Source organism: Lepisosteus oculatus, chromosome 16 (genome assembly GCF_040954835.1).
Source record: "Lepisosteus oculatus isolate fLepOcu1 chromosome 16, fLepOcu1.hap2, whole genome shotgun sequence".
NCBI classification, from domain to species: domain Eukaryota; kingdom Metazoa; phylum Chordata; class Actinopteri; order Semionotiformes; family Lepisosteidae; genus Lepisosteus; species Lepisosteus oculatus.
In genome coordinates this window covers 13,198,770-13,217,562 of record NC_090711.1, presented here as the reverse complement: position 1 = coordinate 13,217,562, position 18,793 = coordinate 13,198,770, and the positions used below count along the sequence as shown (strand labels likewise).

The 18,793-nt window shown below is 42.3% G+C and overlaps 1 protein-coding gene across 1 annotated transcript; it reads left to right on the top strand.

The window, feature by feature from the left end:
• Nucleotides 1-162: 162 nt before the first annotated feature.
• LOC102688478 (P2Y purinoceptor 1) lies at nucleotides 163-3,024 on the top strand. The gene has a single exon (XM_015364664.2). The coding sequence runs from the start codon at nucleotides 470-472 to the stop codon at nucleotides 1,475-1,477; it is 1,008 nt and encodes a 335-aa protein (XP_015220150.1). The 5' UTR covers nucleotides 163-469; the 3' UTR covers nucleotides 1,478-3,024.
• Nucleotides 3,025-18,793: the final 15,769 nt, after the last annotated feature.

Below are 18,793 nucleotides of genomic sequence, written 5' to 3'. Positions count from 1 at the left end.
TCTGTTACACTTTTAATAACTGTATATACCATTTTATAATATGATAAGCCTGGGCTAAGCGTTTGAGAGCCGTACTACAAAGATCCAGCAAAAAAATCCAAAAATTCATAAAGCTGCCGTCACCACACTGGATGTGCCCAGCATGTGGGATACTGTAAATTGTGTTTGTTCCGTTCAGGAGGTGGGCGTTTCTCATTTCAGAAATACTCTTTATATTAATGTGTGAGTTCTCTAGAGGAATCCGAGGAAGAGTTCAGCTACACGTGTCTAGAGTGGGATAATTCTGATTTCTGTATAAAAGATAGACGCAACATCTGCACCAGTCGGAAAAGTTATACGAGCCGTCTTATCCTTTCTGCGTGCGGTGTTTCAGCATCGCTTCGTCTTTCGCAATTCTCTGTTGGATCACTTCGCTTTGCACTGAACTTGTGAGAAAACTCTTTCTCACAGTTCGAAGAGGACCGGCGCAATGACGAATAGCTCATGCAAAATAATAAACAGACATTTCACCCATGTATTTTTGCCAGCCGTTTACGTGTCGGTATTCATCATCGGGTTCATCGCTAACTGCTGGGGTTTACGACACGTTATTAGGAACTGGAAGAAAATGGGGAAAATAAACGTGTTTGTGCTTAACCTGGGCATAGCGGACCTGCTGTACGTCGTCACCCTGCCTTTTCTTGTGGCTTATTACGCCAGCAGCAGCGAGTGGATGTTCGGAGAAGTCTTCTGCAAGATCACAAGGTTCTGTTTCCATCTAAACCTGTACGGGAGCATCGGATTCCTCACCTGCATCAGCGTTTACAGGTATCTGGGCATCGTTCACCCGATGAAAATCATGGGACGGATTACACTGCGCCACTCGGTAGGTGTTTGTTTCGTGGTCTGGGTTTTGGTGATCGTTCAGATCCTCCCGGACATGTTCTTCGACAAGTCCTATCCACAGTCTTCCAATGCGTGCTTTGACACCACGGCCAACCACCTGCTAAAGCTCTACATGCCCTACAGCATTGGATGGACCGTCACAGGATTTGGCATTCCGTCGCTGATAATTTTAGGCTGCTACGGCCATGTGGCCGTAGTCCTGTCCACTAAGGCGAATGTCAACACCCTGCTGAAGCAGCGCTGCTTGAAACTGGTGGTCATCCTGACCATCCTGTTCTCGGTTTGCTTCATCCCTTATCACTTACTGAGGAACCTCAACATGAAGACCAGACTTCTGCAACTTGAGGGGAAATGCCACGAGAGTTTCAACAAGATTTACATATCCTACCAGGTCAGCAGGGGGCTCGCCTGCATGAACAGTGCCATGAACCCCTTGATTTATCTGGTCAGCAATGACGACTTCATCATGCGCTTTCACAGCATGAGCAAACGGGCAAGACGCTCTGTTGTACAGCTGAGGAATGTCATACACTACCGTAGGCCCACGAATGAGTGCGATTCACCAAACACGTCTAAAGAGTACAGCAGTTAAACTCAGCCCACGAATGTCTCTAGGATTAATGCTCATTCTCTTCCTGAAATCGTAGAAACGTGATACTGTTGGGTGTCTGCACCTTGCGGCTGAAAAGACAGTATATTTGTGTACTATTTTTGATATGTTGTGCCGATACGAGCAGTATTATTTTGTTATAAAATGTATTAAAAACATGTTTTTTTCTTTGTACAGCACGTTTCTTTGTAAATGAAAAGCTACAAAAGATACAATAAGGAAATTATTGGAACTTCCTTATTGGAAGTTATTTGATTTTTTACAACACAACCTTTGCATAACCTTTATTCTATTCGCAGTGCTTATTTCATGGAAATGTGCAATGTTAATGCAGAGTCCGAAAGGTTTTTGTACAATAGCTGAAACAATGCCTTGTTTTGTGTTGAAGTCTATTATATATTAAATTATAATACAGCCTGTATGTATTATATGATATACTGCATAGCCTATTATATTCTTAGAACGGGCACTATTGGAAAGAAGTAGTGCTGGAAGACGCATCAACATTAGCACGATGCGTGCCATCTCCAGTCGAATGCGAGCACTAAGTGATAACGCCCGATTTTGTTACACTCCATAGATATCATGCACACCTGGGCCCACGGGTGCCCCGCATTTTTGAATGAACTAAAATTGCTGTGACAGCCCGTGTTCACACCTGGGAATCCATGTTATGTTCTCATATAAAAGTTCATTTTCATTTCAGACGTGTCCTCCATATATGCTGAACCCTCCCCTTTCAAAGTGTAAATATACCAAGGTGGTCACGATATGGTTAATAGTCAATCTGTAATAAGTCATATTACTGCAGGTGAACTGTTCACCTGCAGTACCTTTATTAAGCAAACATCCTGCCATATTCATCAGTATTATCCAATCATAGGACTGTCCGTGGTAACAGGAAATAATGCTTTCTAGTCTTATCAACAACAAACTAATTCACACAGTTTGCACACAGGACAGAGTTAAAGTTCTACCAGTGTCTTTTTCTCATGCTTTCACGAGTAATCCTTACTTAAAATGGAGAACATACAGTATACTGTAACTGGATGATGGCTTACCAACTCTGTGTATTTCTTTACAGTATTATGTCTGTAGTATTATTTTGTCGTGTTAAGTGCTAAGTGAATTGATTAATGTCAAGCTGTTTTCCTGAGACAAACCCTGAAAATGTGTTGTTTTTTTTTTTAAGTGTTTTGTTGAAGAAGAACTGTAGATAGTAGAAGGTTTACAAAAATGAAAGTAGAGCGTTTATGACAATGCAAGGTTCAGCTTGCTGCTGGACGGGATAGAAAGTCCTTGTTTACAAGGAATTAAACATCCACAGGCTTGGCTGAGTGATAATCTTTATGGTATTTGGCTCTATTTTTATCACCAGCTTTTACTGAAGCATGTAAAACGAGTCTGCACAGTCTAAGGAAATTCAACTGAACTCTTTTCTTTGACCAGACATACAGTATATTCAGAAACTGATATTATGGTTAACAGAATTATATTAAAAGGCTAAATAAATGAGGTAATTTGGTATAGTTGGCCTATTTAATCATTTGGGTTGTACATGGGTGGCACAGCAGTTACCCTTGCTGTCTTGTAGACCTGGGGGTCTATCTGCATGGAGTTTGCGTGTTCTCTCCCTGTTCTCATGGGTTACCGTCCACAGTCCAAAAACATACCGGTAGCTTAATTAGCCTCTGTTAAATTAGCCGTGGTGTGAGTGTGTGCGTGTGTGTCTGTGTGCGTGTGTGTCCTGCGATGGATTGGCGTCCTGTCCAAGGCGTATCCTGCCTTGTTGCTTGCCAGGTTAGGCCCCTTTAGGCTAAACCGGTACAGTAAGAAATGGATGAATGCCTTGAGTGCTAGGTCTTGCACAGTGTTCATGTGCTGAGCATGGTTTCAGCGACTAAAGTACGCTTGTGACTTGGCTAAATTAACAGCACTGGTCAAGTGTAGGCAGGGTCTATGAGTGGCCCAATAAAGACACACATTGGGGAACTTATAAAACAAGAGTTTTGTCTACAGATTAGCTGCTTAAAGACTAGATTCGTGGGTAGTTTCTCCTTCAAGAAGAAGCAGACATTTCTCATCACGTTGCACAAATATTTGAAAAAAATCAAGGATGAAAAAGAAAAAGACAAAATGGAAGAGGAAAAAGAGCATTGGATTTGTGCTTGGATACTTTTTCCGTGTCAGCTGGAGAAGCTGAAGTACAATAGGTCTCACCATCAGGTACAGTAATAAGATCAGAAAGGAACCAAGAGTGGCAATGCTGATAATATATTTTGTTCTTTTGTTCTTTCAGGATAAAATACTGACAATGAAAATAGGAAGCCTGATTATGAACTGTTCAGATCTGGATCTACTGTATATCTTCACCCCTCCTTTTTTTCTGTCTTGTTACATGAGCCAGAGTGACAGGATATTTGGAAAACACTTCTGCGAAATTCAACATGTCTGCGTCGGTTTAATCCTGCTTCAGCACAACTCTGCTAAATCTGCTTTTTTAAGGATTGGTTTGTAATCTGTAAAGGAGGACGCATCAGAAGGGAGGCTCTCTAATCAACGGCGTCAAACAATTTTACAGTAACAAGCTCCTTAATGATTTGAGCATTCGAAGCTTCAATACTGCAGCTAAGGTGTTGATTGTATGGAAGTATTGGAGCATTGGAATGTTTTGGAAGGGCCACGATAGAGTAGTTCTGCTGTAGAGGCAAAAAGTAGAGGACTCAGGGCTCTTGATATGTGCTGTAACAATGTGTAAAGAACAAACTTAGCAATGTTATGAGTGATATATCACGTCCAAGGGGTACAAAAGGTTTGATATCATGGATGTGATTTTGACTCTGCAGGATGTGTGGTCAGTAAGTTAATTGGACACGGTTTCCTGTACGTATTTTGGAAAGTAGCACTTCTCTTCACTGCATAGGAAACATGGGGAGAGATGATTTGATGGCGGGGGGGGGGGGCGGGGATGCTGTCTCCTCAAGAGTCAGTCTCATTATCCATCTGGAACAAGCGAGAGGAAACTGGGAAGGAAATGATTTTCTGTATCTTGGCCTCCAGGGGAAAAACATAATTTCTTGGAACATCTCCATCCATGCATCCACACTTGTCCCCTCTCTTCCTCTACATTCATCTGCAGAGACAGGCTAAGCTTGTCCCTTAGTGGTGCCTGCTCTCCAGTACCTAGACACAGTAACGGGGGCCGGTCCAGGCTCCCATGAAATGTAGTTTAAGACCCAATGCAGACGGTATAATCTGGAAGTAAGTGGAGAAGGACAACAGGGAAGAGATGTAGAGGATCAGGGCGGGTTGAGAGACAGGGGTGTGTGACAATGGTGATCCGGTGCTCAGGGGGCGTGGCAAGGGCAAACAGATCCAGACAGTCCAAAGTCCAAAACCGGGGGATCGATCCAAGATAAGACAAACAAGGTTAAAATCCGGAACGGGATCCAGAACAGGGACAGGGAATAAAACCAGGGTGACGAGGCCAGGCACTCCGAGCCCCTGACTCAGACGGTCTGGGTGCCGTGATGAAGCCTATGGTGTCGGGTCTCTCCAGGACCCGCTGGTAGGCAGGCTTCCGGGCGTCCATCTCCCAATGCTGAGCCAGGAATAGTGGGAGCACCAGACCTAAATAAGGAGACAAAACAGGAGGCAGGTGCACGTGATCAACTAAAATACGAAAGGGCCGGAGTGCCTTTAAGAGGAGGGATGATGATTGTGACAGACACACATCAGATTTCTCACAGCCTTGCTCAAGACCCACATGCTCAGACTGGAATCATAAATCCTGCACCTGCAATGCTGTAACGCGGATTGTTTTTTAGAACTTTCTGTGTATATAATTCCACACTCCTGGTTGCTTTTCCTTTGGCACGCTGTTCACATTTCCAGCTCAACAACTGCTTTCAATTGAGGTTGCCTTGGATAAAGGTATCACCCAAATAATTACAGGAATAAATTATAGCCCTTGCTGCAGGATCGCTCACATCAAGACCCCTGCTTAATGTCTCACCACAAGGACAGAGTGCATTTTTTCACATCTTGTTCAGGCCGACGGATCACTGTTTGTGACCCTGAATGATTCTTACCCCTCTGGAAGGATTACCGAAGTACGTTTCTAAGAACAAAACTTGCCTCTTCACCCTAATATAAGGAAGAAGTGTGGTGGCTCATGGGGCTGAACTTTCTCTGCCTTGACAATGGAAGGTCACAGGAGATGTGTGTGAAGAAAGCACATTGTCACCGTTGTCAGCCTGGCTTCCTGTATGGAAAACTCCCATGAATCTCCAGCATGGCCGAGATTTCCAACAGCCTCATTCCCTGATGTTAATGTCTACAACTGAGGAGGCTCAGATCAACATGTAATACTTGTGTGTGTAAAACAGAACCAGCCTGGACTTCTAAAGAGCAGCAGTGCAAAGGTAGACACCCTGTGAACTGATATACTGTCAGACTGACTCACTGTAGAACTATTTTAGGTTAAATGAACGTAGTATTCCATAATATGTATCATTTAGTTTTGAAGGCTTGGTTGAAAAAGAAACTGTCAAAGGTTGGAGGAAAATGGGTATAATGAATGTACAGTATTTCCAGACAACCCCAACCGAACAGCACTTTGTGCAACCATTGGCCCTAACATTTTAGATGTTTATATCATGAACTATTGTAATTTTCTGTCAAACTGTCAAAACTCCCATTTGTGTTCTGTTCTTTCCCCTTTAGTCATCATATGTAGGTGTAATATATTGTTTGCATTGCCTTTATTCTTTTGGTTTTGATATCGGGTCCTGGAAGATCCCGACGTCTAGTAGAATAATCATAGCAAACAGTTTGCAGGTTTTTTAGGTAAATCCCATACTTTTGGGGAATTTTTTTCCATTTCTGGATACATACGCTAGTTAGGTTTTGTTAATAATTTGATTAATTTGTTGTTTTCGTCATCTAATTCATTAAAAACTAAAAAGAATGTAGTATATACTTTCACTTATTTGTAGTGAATTCCAGTGTAATAAAGTTTTGAAAACCGTTCTGTCTCTTTTACAGCCTTTTAGTACAGCCTTAGCTTTTAAATGAGCAGCATTTGAAGATACTGAACAGCATCTCAAGGCTGAATGCATTTTCGTATTTGTGGAAGGTGTGTGTTAAAAGTCTGGGCTGTTCAGAAATGACATGAAGGTGAAGAATATGCTGGTATGTGACACACAAATATATCACTGGCTGTGCCTGCCAAATAACTTGTGAAAATTAGTCTCTGCTTTTGCTGAAACACGTGCAGTCTATACTGGCACTGTTCACAAGGCTGGTAAAGTGAAACAATTTGTAAAAAACAATTTGCAACCCTGTGGTGTCTAGAACTACTGATAATTAACACGCATGGATTAAAATCAGAGAGCTACTGTACACATACACCTACATACATAGACCTGTGTTTCTCAACTAAAACGGTTTTCATTTCAACTGAGTTCTTAATCAATTAAGTTAATTGATCTAGTTGTTTACAGGGTCAAATGGATTAATTTATCAACTGTACATAGTTTAATATGCCTGCTTTTGGCTCCTAAACATGTTAAATTCTTAAGAAGTTGGATGGGGTTAGCCCTTTACAGCCAGGCTTCCCTTTTAACCTTAAGATTCATTTAACTATTAAGATTTCATTTCTCCTATCAGTCCTTCTTGTTGCATATTAACTGGCTTAGCCCCTTTTACACCCAGAGTCCACCTAAACTACACTGAACAACATTGGTTTAATTCCCAATATGAATTCTCTTATTGCGTGACATAAAATGAAGATCAATCTTCAGAGCTAATTCCCAGAATATACAACTCTCTCACCCTAGCGTTAATCCCGCATCAGCAGGGTCCGCTTGTTGGCACGCCCGTCTCCATTTGGTGGTTTGAACCAAATCTTGGTTGCCATTAAATGCGACTGAGAAATACTCCAACCGGCGCGTCGCTCTGCCTGCCGTCGGAGTGGGGGGGGAGGGGGGGGGAGGAGAACAAAGTAATGTAGCCAATTCATAGAGGGGGATTATTAGGAGGCATGGGAAACTTGGCCAGGAGACCAGGGTTACACCCCTACTCTTTTTCGAGAAACACCCTGGGATTTTTAATGACCACAGAGAGGCAGGTCCTCGGTTTTACGTCTCATCCGAAAGATGGCGCTCGTTTTACAGTATAGTGTCCCCGTCACTATATTGGGGCATTAGGACCCACATGGACCGCAGGGTGAGCGCCCCCTGCTGGCCCCACTAACACCTCTTCCAGCAGCAACCTTAGTTTTTCCCAGGAGGTCTCCCATCCAGGTACTGACCAGGCTCACACCTGCTTAGCTTTAGTGGGTTGGCCAATTGTAAGTTGCAGGGTGACATGGCTGCTGGCTTCCCAGAATATACAACTAACCCATTGTAACACATCAGTTACATTCTCTTCTGAATCATTGTTTCAATAATCACGATTTTTTGAGAAGCACCTTCTCGATGCTACCAACCAATTGTTACCTACTGGGCCAATCAAATTAGTCCTATATTCTTCCAGTGGCATCTCAGTCACACAGGACACAAATCAAGTAATTAAGCCAATCGTGTCCAATTTTCACTCCCAGAGGAGGCCATGGCCAAAGCAAAGGCTTGCACTATCACACTCCTGACCTCAGACTTTAGAACAAGTGATAGATGTCATCCGTGTGACTTTCTGGAACTCTTGCTGCTTTAAAGAACGAGATATTCTGATACCGCACTATTCCTGGGAAGACATTCCCAGGCTCAAAGTATACATGCTAAATAAGCAGTTATTTAGTGTCAGCAACATCCAGCAAGGGCATTCAGAAAGCAGTTTAACACAGTGCAGGACAGGGGAACAATATCATGACTTGTGTGACACAGATGATGCCTCCCATATAAGCCTTTGGCTTTATTTTTGTGTTTGCGGATGGAATCAAAGAAAATCTGTGTTCAAAGAAAACGTATCTGGGAAAAAGGCAACAGGCCCCAATGGCATCACTGCCTCTCTTTTAAAAAATTGTGCAGAGGAATTAACACCAGGATGTTGTCCTATGTTTCAGAAGTCTGTTGACTCTCACTCTTTTCCAGCGCTTTGAGAAAAAAAGCAATAATCGTGCCAATATCCAAAAAGCCCTGTCCCTCAGATAACAATGACTACAGGCCAGTAGCACTGTTGTCTGTTGTTATGAAGTGCTTTAAAAAGGATTATGGTATCCATGCTGTGCTCAGAAGTGAACACTGTACTGGATCCATATCAGTTTGCATAGAAACACGGGGCACCGATGATGCAATCAAAAGCATTATGCATCTTGTTCTAAAGCACCTAGAGGACCCCAATGCCTATGCTCGGATGCTGTTTGTGGACTTAATTTAATACGCTGCAGCCCCATCTATTGATAAGCAAGTTGAAGTCCGTTAGCCATAACATTATAAGATGGTACCACAGTATATCAGGGTCAACAAAACTCTTTCCGAATCATGTTCTATTAGCACAGGTGCCCCTCAGGGCTGTGCGAGCTCTCCAGTTCTGTTCACACTTTATAAAAATGTACAAGCAGTAGTCAAAGCAACTTAATTTTCAAATTTTTAGATGATACAGCTGTTCTTGGCTTAATGCATAGAGGTAGCAGCTCATCTGTATACTGTACATATCATCAATTCCCCTTCGGGATCAATAAAGTCTTATCTATCTATCTCTATCAGAAATCCAAAGCATTGTGCAATGGTGTGGACAAGAATAGCCTAATTCTGAATGTTAAAAAAAGAAAATAAAAAGTTTTTTTTCTAAAAAAGAGAAATAGTTTTTGATCCCAGAGCAGTTAGTGATCACTCACAGGTAGTAATCCACAACGAACTTATCACTCAGGTTGATTCATATAGGTACTAAGGTGTACACATAGACAGTAACCTGTGCTGGACTACTCATGTTGAGAGCGTTTGCTCCAAAGTTCAGAAGCGCTGACTAAGACTTTCCTGTGAAGACTGAGTGTTTGGGGTTCGACAGGAAGTAACACTACACTTTTACTGTTCTATAATCGAGAACATTATCAATATTATTTCAGTGTGGTTTGGTAATCTTTCAATTCGTTTAAAATCCCAATCTCATCCAGACAGCTTTGAAGGTCATGGGAGTGAAAGACAATCTTTGAAAAATCCCTAATCAAACAGGCAGGAAACATTATATAAGATCCTTCCTACATCCTCAACTCTGAATATCAACTTCTTCCTTCTGGCAAACGTTTTAGGGTTCCCAACTGTAAGTCAAACAGATACAAACATTCCTTTGTTCCACAATCCATTAAAGCTGTCAACACAAATGTCAAGGATAAACACAATTTTGACTCTTACAACCCACTTGAGTGCAATATGTTTTGTGATGTGTTATAAATGTTACATGTTGTTATGTGTGATACTGTACATGTGCAATAGAGTGATGTGCAACATTTTTCATATTTTTTGTAATAGAATAATTGGCAATGTTTTTCTTTTTGTTTGTATTCTGTTTAAATGTACAGGATGTCCATAAAACAATTCCCTCATGGGACAATAAAATCTTATCTTAAAATCTCACACTGGCAAAATAAACAAACAAAACAAAATCAATTGTTTAAATGTTCTCACATTTAATGGAAGTGCTGAGCAGCTGTGATAGTAAAAGGCACCATTGGGAATTATTTGGGTTTTAGTCCCCTCGGCTGCAGTTCTTCATAACTTTATTTTTGGGGCCAGACGTTCCACGTAATGGTTCTATTAAATTTCACTTCACAATATTCCAGTTTTTTTGGCAGCCAGTTAAGAACCTGGGAGGCACAGTGTCGCAGTGGTAAGCACTGCTGCCTTTCACTGCTGGAGCTAAGCCCTGGGTCTAGTCCTGGACCTGGGCTGCTATCTGTGTTGGCGTGTTCTCCCCATGTTTGCAGGGGTTTCCTCCCACAGTCCAAAGGCATGCTGGAAGGTTAAATGGCTTCTGGGAGAACAAGTGTCATGAAACCTATAGGTAGAATTGGAGGATCCTTTGCGTGACCGGAACCCCACAGAACGCGGAGTAGCAAAGGGACGATTCAAAAGACGAAATCCGAAAGCTGGGTCGATAAGGGAGGCAAAGGGTCCGGTAACGAGAGATATCCGAAAACAATCCAAAAGTCAAAATCCAGAAGGCAAGGTCAATTAGGGAAGCTAAGGGTCCAGCAATGAGAGATATCCAAAACAGTCCAAAAGTCAAAATCCAGAAGGCAAGGTCAAGAGGCAGAAGCAGAAGCAGAAGCAGAAGCAGAAGATTCATAACAGGAGATCAGTCAAAAGGCTTGGAAACACACACTGGAGAATACTACAAGAGGCTCCTCAATAGTAAGCATGGAGAGGTGTGTGAGGGGAGTTTAAATACTGAAAGGAAAGGGGAGTGATTGGATGATTGGTTAGGGAGTGAGAATTTGAGGAATCTGGTGCATGTGAGAATATGATGTGTTCAATCAGGGATGAGATTGTGAAGCAGTGGTCCTGGGAATGCAACGTCGTTTGCGAGGGAGAGTGTGGGGTGTGACAGGGATAGAACGGCATTTCCGAGGTACAGTGTGGGGCATGACAACAAGTGTGAGCATGTGGGTGTTTGTGACTGTGTGTACCCTGTGATGGACTGGTGTCCTGTCCCAGGGTGTATCCCTCCTTATGCCCGTTGCTTGGCAGGATAGACTCCAGCTCCTCCACAATCCTGGACTTGATGAAGGGGTTAGAAAAGAGCCTTGACCTACACATGACAAATACATATCTGCTTTACTGATGCACAGGAACCTCCAGGATCTGATCCACATGACTTTACTCCCCCGGGCGGCAACAAATTCCCTTACACCTGTGCGGTCTTGTTGATCAGACTCCAACACCATGCAGAGCCCAAGGGGGTGAGATCACTATCTGTTGTAGACAAGCTCAACGCCAAGTGTAACCTGGTAGATTCTGTATACCTTGTTTTGTCTTTAGGTATTCATGCATTTCCTCTAAATGATAACATCTGGAAACCACTGAATAGCTTCAGAAAAACTTTCTTAAAATGAGAAGAAAACTATTTAATTGGAACATAATCATATTTTTAAGATTTGTATACTGCGGAGATTTAAGGATGTTTCTAACTTGTATTTAAATTCAGCCTTCTATAGCTGGCTACATTGTGAGTCTTAAAGAGAACTACAGAAAATGTTTAAGCCAAGGCTGTTAAATCCAGTCTCCTGGATAAACACTACTGTGAGTTTATTAATCTGGTCTTCCTGAAGACACTTCTTAATTCACTTGATGAAGAAAATTTTTACTTTTCTACCTGATTCACTATGTAGTGAACTTGTAGTGGATCACGTGGGTCCATGTCTATATACAGTCATAACCAGGCTCACACCTTTTTACTTTCAGTAGGTTGCCAGTTAATATCTCCCATATACAGCTTTCTGAAATTTCTGAAATTGTAGGAATCGAAAGCATTGAATAATTGCATTTGAGGCTCAAGGGAAGTTTTATTCAGGTCACAATATTGAGGTGATATCCAGCTGTAAGTGAGACAGTAATTTGGAGGTATTACTCACTTCTTCATTTTAGAGAACTTAGTCTTAACACTGTCTTACATTATATATGAAATTTGAATTATTGTACTGATTGTTCCTTGTCTTTATTCCCAAATTAGCAAGAACCTTTGTCTATCTTACATCAGAGTAGGATAGTCCTTGGACTGGAGGACATTAAAATATGTTAGAGCTTTATTTAGCATTCTTGTTGCACAAAATATTTCCACATAAATTGTCTACAAAATAATATTGTTAAATAAAAAGTGTATATACTATTTTTTTTTTGGTCTAGCGTACGTTTTTGGCAGGTTGTCTTGTAAAGGTCACTAAATACTGTTAGTTTACACAATGGATTTCCTTGAACCTCATATATCAACTTATGGTCATTTTGTAAACAGGAATATGAAACAAGTTAGAGGATGTGGTGTTTGGTGATAAGAGAGGGAGGAAAGGTAAAACACTTTGCATGTTTCTTTCCCCACAATACACAATGTGCTCTGAGATTGGCCATCTCTGAGAAGAGTGGAAATGCGATTGAGGAAGAGAGAGAGTTCTGTATGCATGTCATTCACTAGCGAGAAATCTATATTCAACTCCCGGTTTCTTAGCAAAAATTTGAATTTTGTACTTAAGCATGAGAGTTGAAACATAACATATACTCCTATGATGTGCACTGAATTTTAACCTTCCTGAATCACTCTTTGTTTAATTATATCATTAACTAGTGCCACTGGCCTGAGACAGTGATGTATTGTTCTGAGACTAGATAGCCTTTGGTTCACTGTCATCTGTTATGGATTGGGACTATTGGTACTTCATCTCTGTTGGGAAGGGTGCTTTTGGGTTGATCAATTTAAAGAGATTTTAGTTGGTTTGAAACAGGAATGGGACTCTCCCGGCTCAACGTTTTCCTGTATACCCCGTATTCCAAGAAAAAAGTAAGCAAAGCACTTTGATAACCATTAAATGCCGACAGAGTTCAAGAAATACTTGCGTCTAACCTTTTGACACACATAGCCCAATCCCTGCTTCTATGATGAAGTTACTTATCATTAGGAAGCTGATTCTTATCACAGGAAAAGCAACTGAAATCAGTCCAATACTGCTGCATGTGTGTTATTTCGCCCACATCTTCCTGAGCATTTTGCCTCACAGGAATCTGACAGTGCTCCTACTTCCTGGGAGTCACCTTTCCAGAAAATATCGCAGAAAGACTTCCAGGAATGCCGAAGCACTGAGAGGCTCCCCACTAATTTCCCCCAATAATTTTTACAGTTAATTCTTACTTACGAACTCTCTTTTTCTTTACCTCTTACCACTCTAAATAAATGAACCTGTGTGGCCACTTTTGATATTTAAATATGAGTCTCAAAAAAGGTCAATTCAAACAACAATGAAAAGAACATTTGAAGATTCAACACATCTTTAGAGCTACGTACTACGTACTACGTAAAAATGAGCAATTTTCTGCATTAAAAGGCCAGTGTTTTACCGGTAGGAAGACATTTTGCTTGGCAGATAAGAAAGGAGGAAGAAAGTAGTCATGAATGCTATCAAGCTGCCAAATAAAAATCTTATACAGCAGCCTTAAAATATAAACCTGGCTTTTAAGGATTTCTATGAAACCTTCTATAAATCAGAGGGAGATTCTGTCATGGAAGTGTCTGGAGAAGCACATCAGGCAAGACACAGCAAGGTTAGGTATGGTCGACAGACAGGGGTAGCAACAAATCCAATACAGTCCACAGGGGTAGTTAGAGCGCAGTCCAATGTCCAATGCCGGGAGGTCCATCCGAGATTAAAACAGTTAAAAACAGGAAAGGGGAAACTGGGAACATAGAAGGTAAAAACCATGACGGGACCAGGCGCGCCGAGCCCCGGACTCAGAGGTCAGGACGCCGTGATGAAGCCTGTGCCCTCGGGCTGCTCCTGAGCCTGGGGATAGGTGGGCTTTCGGGCGTCCATCGTCCAAAGCTGAGCCCGGAACTGCGGAGACGCCGGGCTTAAATAAGACTAAGGGGATGAGACACAGGTGAAACTACTGAACTAGGAACAATACAGGAAAAGGTAGGAGCGCCCTCTAAAAGAGGGACTACGACCGTGACAGATTCACCAGAAATATTTCTTCTTTTCAAAAATGTCTTCTTAGAGAAATTAGGCAAACAGTTTTGATCAGATTAGTAGAGGGAACTATAAAAGAGGAAATTCAACACAACCACATGAGCCTCACTGTGGGGGGGGGGGGGGTCACCAGGTGCCAACAGCTATCCTATTGAATTTTATACTGTAGGTTTTACTGCCTATAGATAATTTTATAGATAATTTCCACTATGTTCACCCTAGTTACTGTATATTAGAGTTAGAAATAGCACTGACTGTTGTGGCTTGTCTGCCTCCTCTCCAATACTGTGCCTAAAATCAGCACAGTATGTCCAGTTGGCATCGCTTTAGAAGATTCAAAGGATGCAAGGTGCAAATACTCACCTTTATGAGGGCCAGTAACAATTCTCCTGCGTAGACCAAATGAATCCCAATATGCAACCCACTGGTTTCAGGACATTGTAACTACTATGAACGTCCAGCATGAGTGTGACTGCTGAGGAATATACTGTATGTAACAGACGGCCTCCTCAGCTGTGTCCTGCATATGACACAGGCTGTAGTGCAGGACATAAGCCACACGGGGCAGGGGGCAGAGCCGGATTTTGGTGATCGTAGGTCCTAGGCACTTTCACTCTGAAATGTGCAAAAAGAGGGATAAACGCCAATTGAATGACGTCGATTGACACGATGCACTTTAAACTATTCTAATGCTAAACCACGTGAGTGATAAAGTGCATCAAGTGACCATCACTTCGATACTTATAGTTTCTAGAACAGCCTAGATAGAGTATGATTATTGATTTGGAGCACCTAGAGTCGATCGCAAGCGCGTTGTTTCAGCTAGTTTTTAGTTAGTCACTAGTGTTTCCCTCCTTCGCTGGCCCTAAAAAATCCGGCACTGGGGGGAGGGGCGGTATTTTCCACATAGTGTGGAGACAGGTGAGGTGCTCGTGGCCCCTCATTTGCCTAGTTAGGTGGGGTCCATCCTGATAGCAGTAGGGTGATCTCAGTACAACCGGAATAACACATTCCTTGTACAGCCTGTGGTCTCCACGACAACAACACCAGACGTGTTAACGGAGGGGGGGGGGGGGTCAGAACACACTGTGCCCTTGATGGACACCACCACTTCTTGCTGCTTCACCACACCCTGCATCAGGTCAGCATGTCCACTCAAGATATCTGACACAAACAGAGACTGCGGAACAGGTGGAGAGTACCCGGCAGTGTTTTGTGACCCTCCAAAGCTCCTTTGTAGACGGATGATTAAAGTACTCCATGCCTTTACCTACTCTCTGTGCCGCAGAGCTCCATGACCCGAGGACAGCAGACCACACCTTCCCTGAGTATGTGGCAGATCCCCTCAAGCTCTTGTGCAGGGACCCTGAGGGACATCTTGTCTCTGACCTACTCGAGAGGGAGACCGTGCAGATGCCCAACACGAAAGCAGTTGTGTGACAGCTCAATCATACAGCTGAGGTGCTGAGCACCTACAATGAAGAGAGAACTGGTGTGTGCGCAGGGACACAGTGGGATGGCTTTATGTGGGGGCAATTATGGATTCTACGCCTTGATGTGTTTTTACCTAAATCTAATGATATGCTTAAGAATTTGAGAAGCTACAGGCTAATGGGGCATGAAATGGGACTAGTATATTCTGCTAAACTGCATTAATTTCACTCACAGAAATAAACAGAAATTGGGTTTCAAATACAGTTAAAGCATGTAGTTAAGTAAATGTAGTTAAAACCATCTTTCACTCATAAAAGAGTTTTACAGTTTGTACCAGTTTGTGTAAACGGCCTGGGGAGATTATTGTAAACAGTGGGTGTGTCGAATTGGTGCTCATGATACTTATGAATGCCTGTCTGAGCTGTTTATTTAAGCCTTGTAGACAGTCCAAGAACAAGGAATCATTGTGTGTGTGCTTGCTCATGTTTTTACTTCCACTTTGCTGACTCTTTCTGTCAGAGCAAGCTTAATTCTTTGTGGCAATCTCTCATGAGCAGCACAGGGCAGAAATGGTAGCATTTAACCCTGGTGATAGGAAACCCAAATTCTCATCAGGGACATCTATATGCTGAAATAATTCCAAACTTCTGTATCAGAAAACAAAAGAAAAAAGGTGTTGCACATTGTGATGCCCCGACGACCTCCCATGCTCCTGCATCAACTCCATCAAATTCCACGACGCATTCCACACGTGGAAGGAGCTCGTCAAGGCCATCCCTAACGAGATCAGGCCGGACTTATCAGCCTCATTAGGGAACCTCACACAATAATTAAACCCCTAGTGGCCCATTCCTCAGGGCCCAGCCATTGAGTCATTAACACAAGTGTATGTCTGTGCTCTGTTCCAGGTCTTTCAGGAACTACTCATGGTTTTTTCCAGTTTCCAGTCCTCCAGTTCCAGCTTCCAGACTCTCTCACTCGCTAGCTATCAATCATCCCCTCCTGATTCCACCTCAGACCTGTCTGCCCCCTCCTGTGCGTGCGTCTCTCCTGCATGCTGTTTTCCTGCCAGCTTCACCTGTGCATCTCAGTCGTCAGCCACTCCTCCTTCCATTTTTTTATTTATTAGATTATTACCATCCGCTCATCCAATAAACTCCAGAAACTTTACTGCTGAGCAGACTGAAAAATAATTAATTTGCTGTGCCCTTTTTTCATTCCACGGGCCCAGCAAAACACATTGCACATTTCACAAATGTTAATTGGGTTTTTGCGGTTCCCATAAACGTGGTGAGGGTTTTTTTCCAGAGGCTTGATAAGAAATTGTTTAGACTTGCTCATCTTCAATTCCCTTTTGTGTTTTTTCTGGCTCCTGGAAGAGTTTCAGACCTGCTATCGTGATAGTGACCTACACAATTCAAAAGAGCAGTAAAAACGATACAACTGCGCTTAATGATTTCCCAGAAAGCATGCTACTGCAGATAACTCACCATCACTTCAGATAGTTTCTGTTTGTCACTTCAAACGGTTTCTGTTAGTGGGATTTCCTGTGCAGTACATAAAACAGCATTTTTAAAATAATGTTAGGGTTTTAGAGCAATATGAGCTGGATATTTCTGTCAAGAGGTCATTAGGTTTCACCAAATCAGTCCCCCAGCAAGAGAGACAGCCCCACGTCTTCAGCATATACTATATCTGCCTGAAGGTAGAGCATATTTGTTTAATGATTCCCTTTAAAGTCCAATACACTTTGCTATAAACATTGCTATTATTTAAGACATATGTCACAAGTTTGTTATTTGTGTATTGAAGGGTTTCAGGAAGATAAAGCAGTCAGATGGTTGAATTGGACTATGCGGTACAAATTAGTGACTTGTGTGAGAGAGAAGCCAGACAGCAGGGACAAGTGTTCCTGGGTATCAAAACATAATCAGAAAATCAAGGTCAGAGAAACTGGGAAATGACTGAATATGCTCCTCATCCCCTTACAATATCTATCATGAGAAACATAACTGTACTTGTATACAAGCCACTGAAAACATACTGTACATTCTGGATTTCTTTCTTGCAGTGGCTTCAATGCATTGTAAAATATTTAGGTTTGGGGACAACTGGTTAGTAATCTCTAAACTGAGCTGTCTCTGAAACACCTGTAGTTAACAAAAGTGAATATGTGCCATATTAAGGTGGCACAGTGGTTACCACTGAAGCCTTGCAGTGCTGGGGCCCTGGGTTCAATTCCAGACCTGGAGTGCTGTCTGTGTGGAGTTTGCATGTTCTCCCTGTGTTTATATGGGTTTTCTGCAGAAGCTCTGGTTTCCTCCCATGGTCCGGTGACATGCTGGTAGGTTAATGGGCTTCTAGGAGAATTGGCCCATGTGTGAGTGTGTGTACTGTATGCCTGTGTGTGTCCTGCGATGGACCGGTGTCCTGAACAGGGTGTATCCTGCCTTGTGCCTGTAGCTTGCCAGGATAGCCTCTGGCTCCACTGTGACCCTGTATTGGAAGAAGTGCTTAGAAAATGGAAGGATGGGTGTTCCATATTAGTGTGTCCTGAGAGTCCTTTTTACCTCTACATCTTTAAAGCAGTGTATCTGGCATACTTACTTGAGTACTGGTGAGGAAGACATCAGCAGACAGGTAAAACCTTTTACAGTTTCTGGAACCTCATTATACTAAGACAGAAAATTAATCCAGGGTGTATATTTTTACAAAATGGCTGGACTACAGCTTGTTCTAAAGGAACAAGTACAGGTGTATTCCATGCTGAAAAGAGAAGAAAGGAAACAACGTTTCAGCTGTAGAGCCTTCTTGGGGTGTGAGCTTGTTCTACCCTCTTTGGGTAAAGAGTTGCAGTATGGAACAAGCTACCCATCCATGATCAATCCCTGGTCTCTTTAGGTTGTGTTGTTTGAAGTACTTTCTACTTATTATACGCAGAAAATAGAGGAACAAGAGCTTTCTCAGTTCCTGTCCAAGTCTGTGTTCTTAGCCACTCTCTCCTTTCATCCGCGAGCACAAATACCACAAAGAAAAACTCCTGGGCAAAAGTTATAATAATAAACCTTTATATTACCAGGCACGTAAGGTCAGATCAAATTTGTATTTACAAGCACAAACTGAAAAGTGTCCATTTATACCACAAAGCATTTTTACTGGAGAAAAAGTACTTTGTTCAAGGTCACAACAGCAGT

Bases quoted from the DNA above. Each gene is read 5' to 3' on its own strand.
- LOC102688478 (XM_015364664.2), top strand. From the start codon at position 470: ATGACGAATAGCTCATGCAAAATAATAAACAGACATTTCACCCATGTA.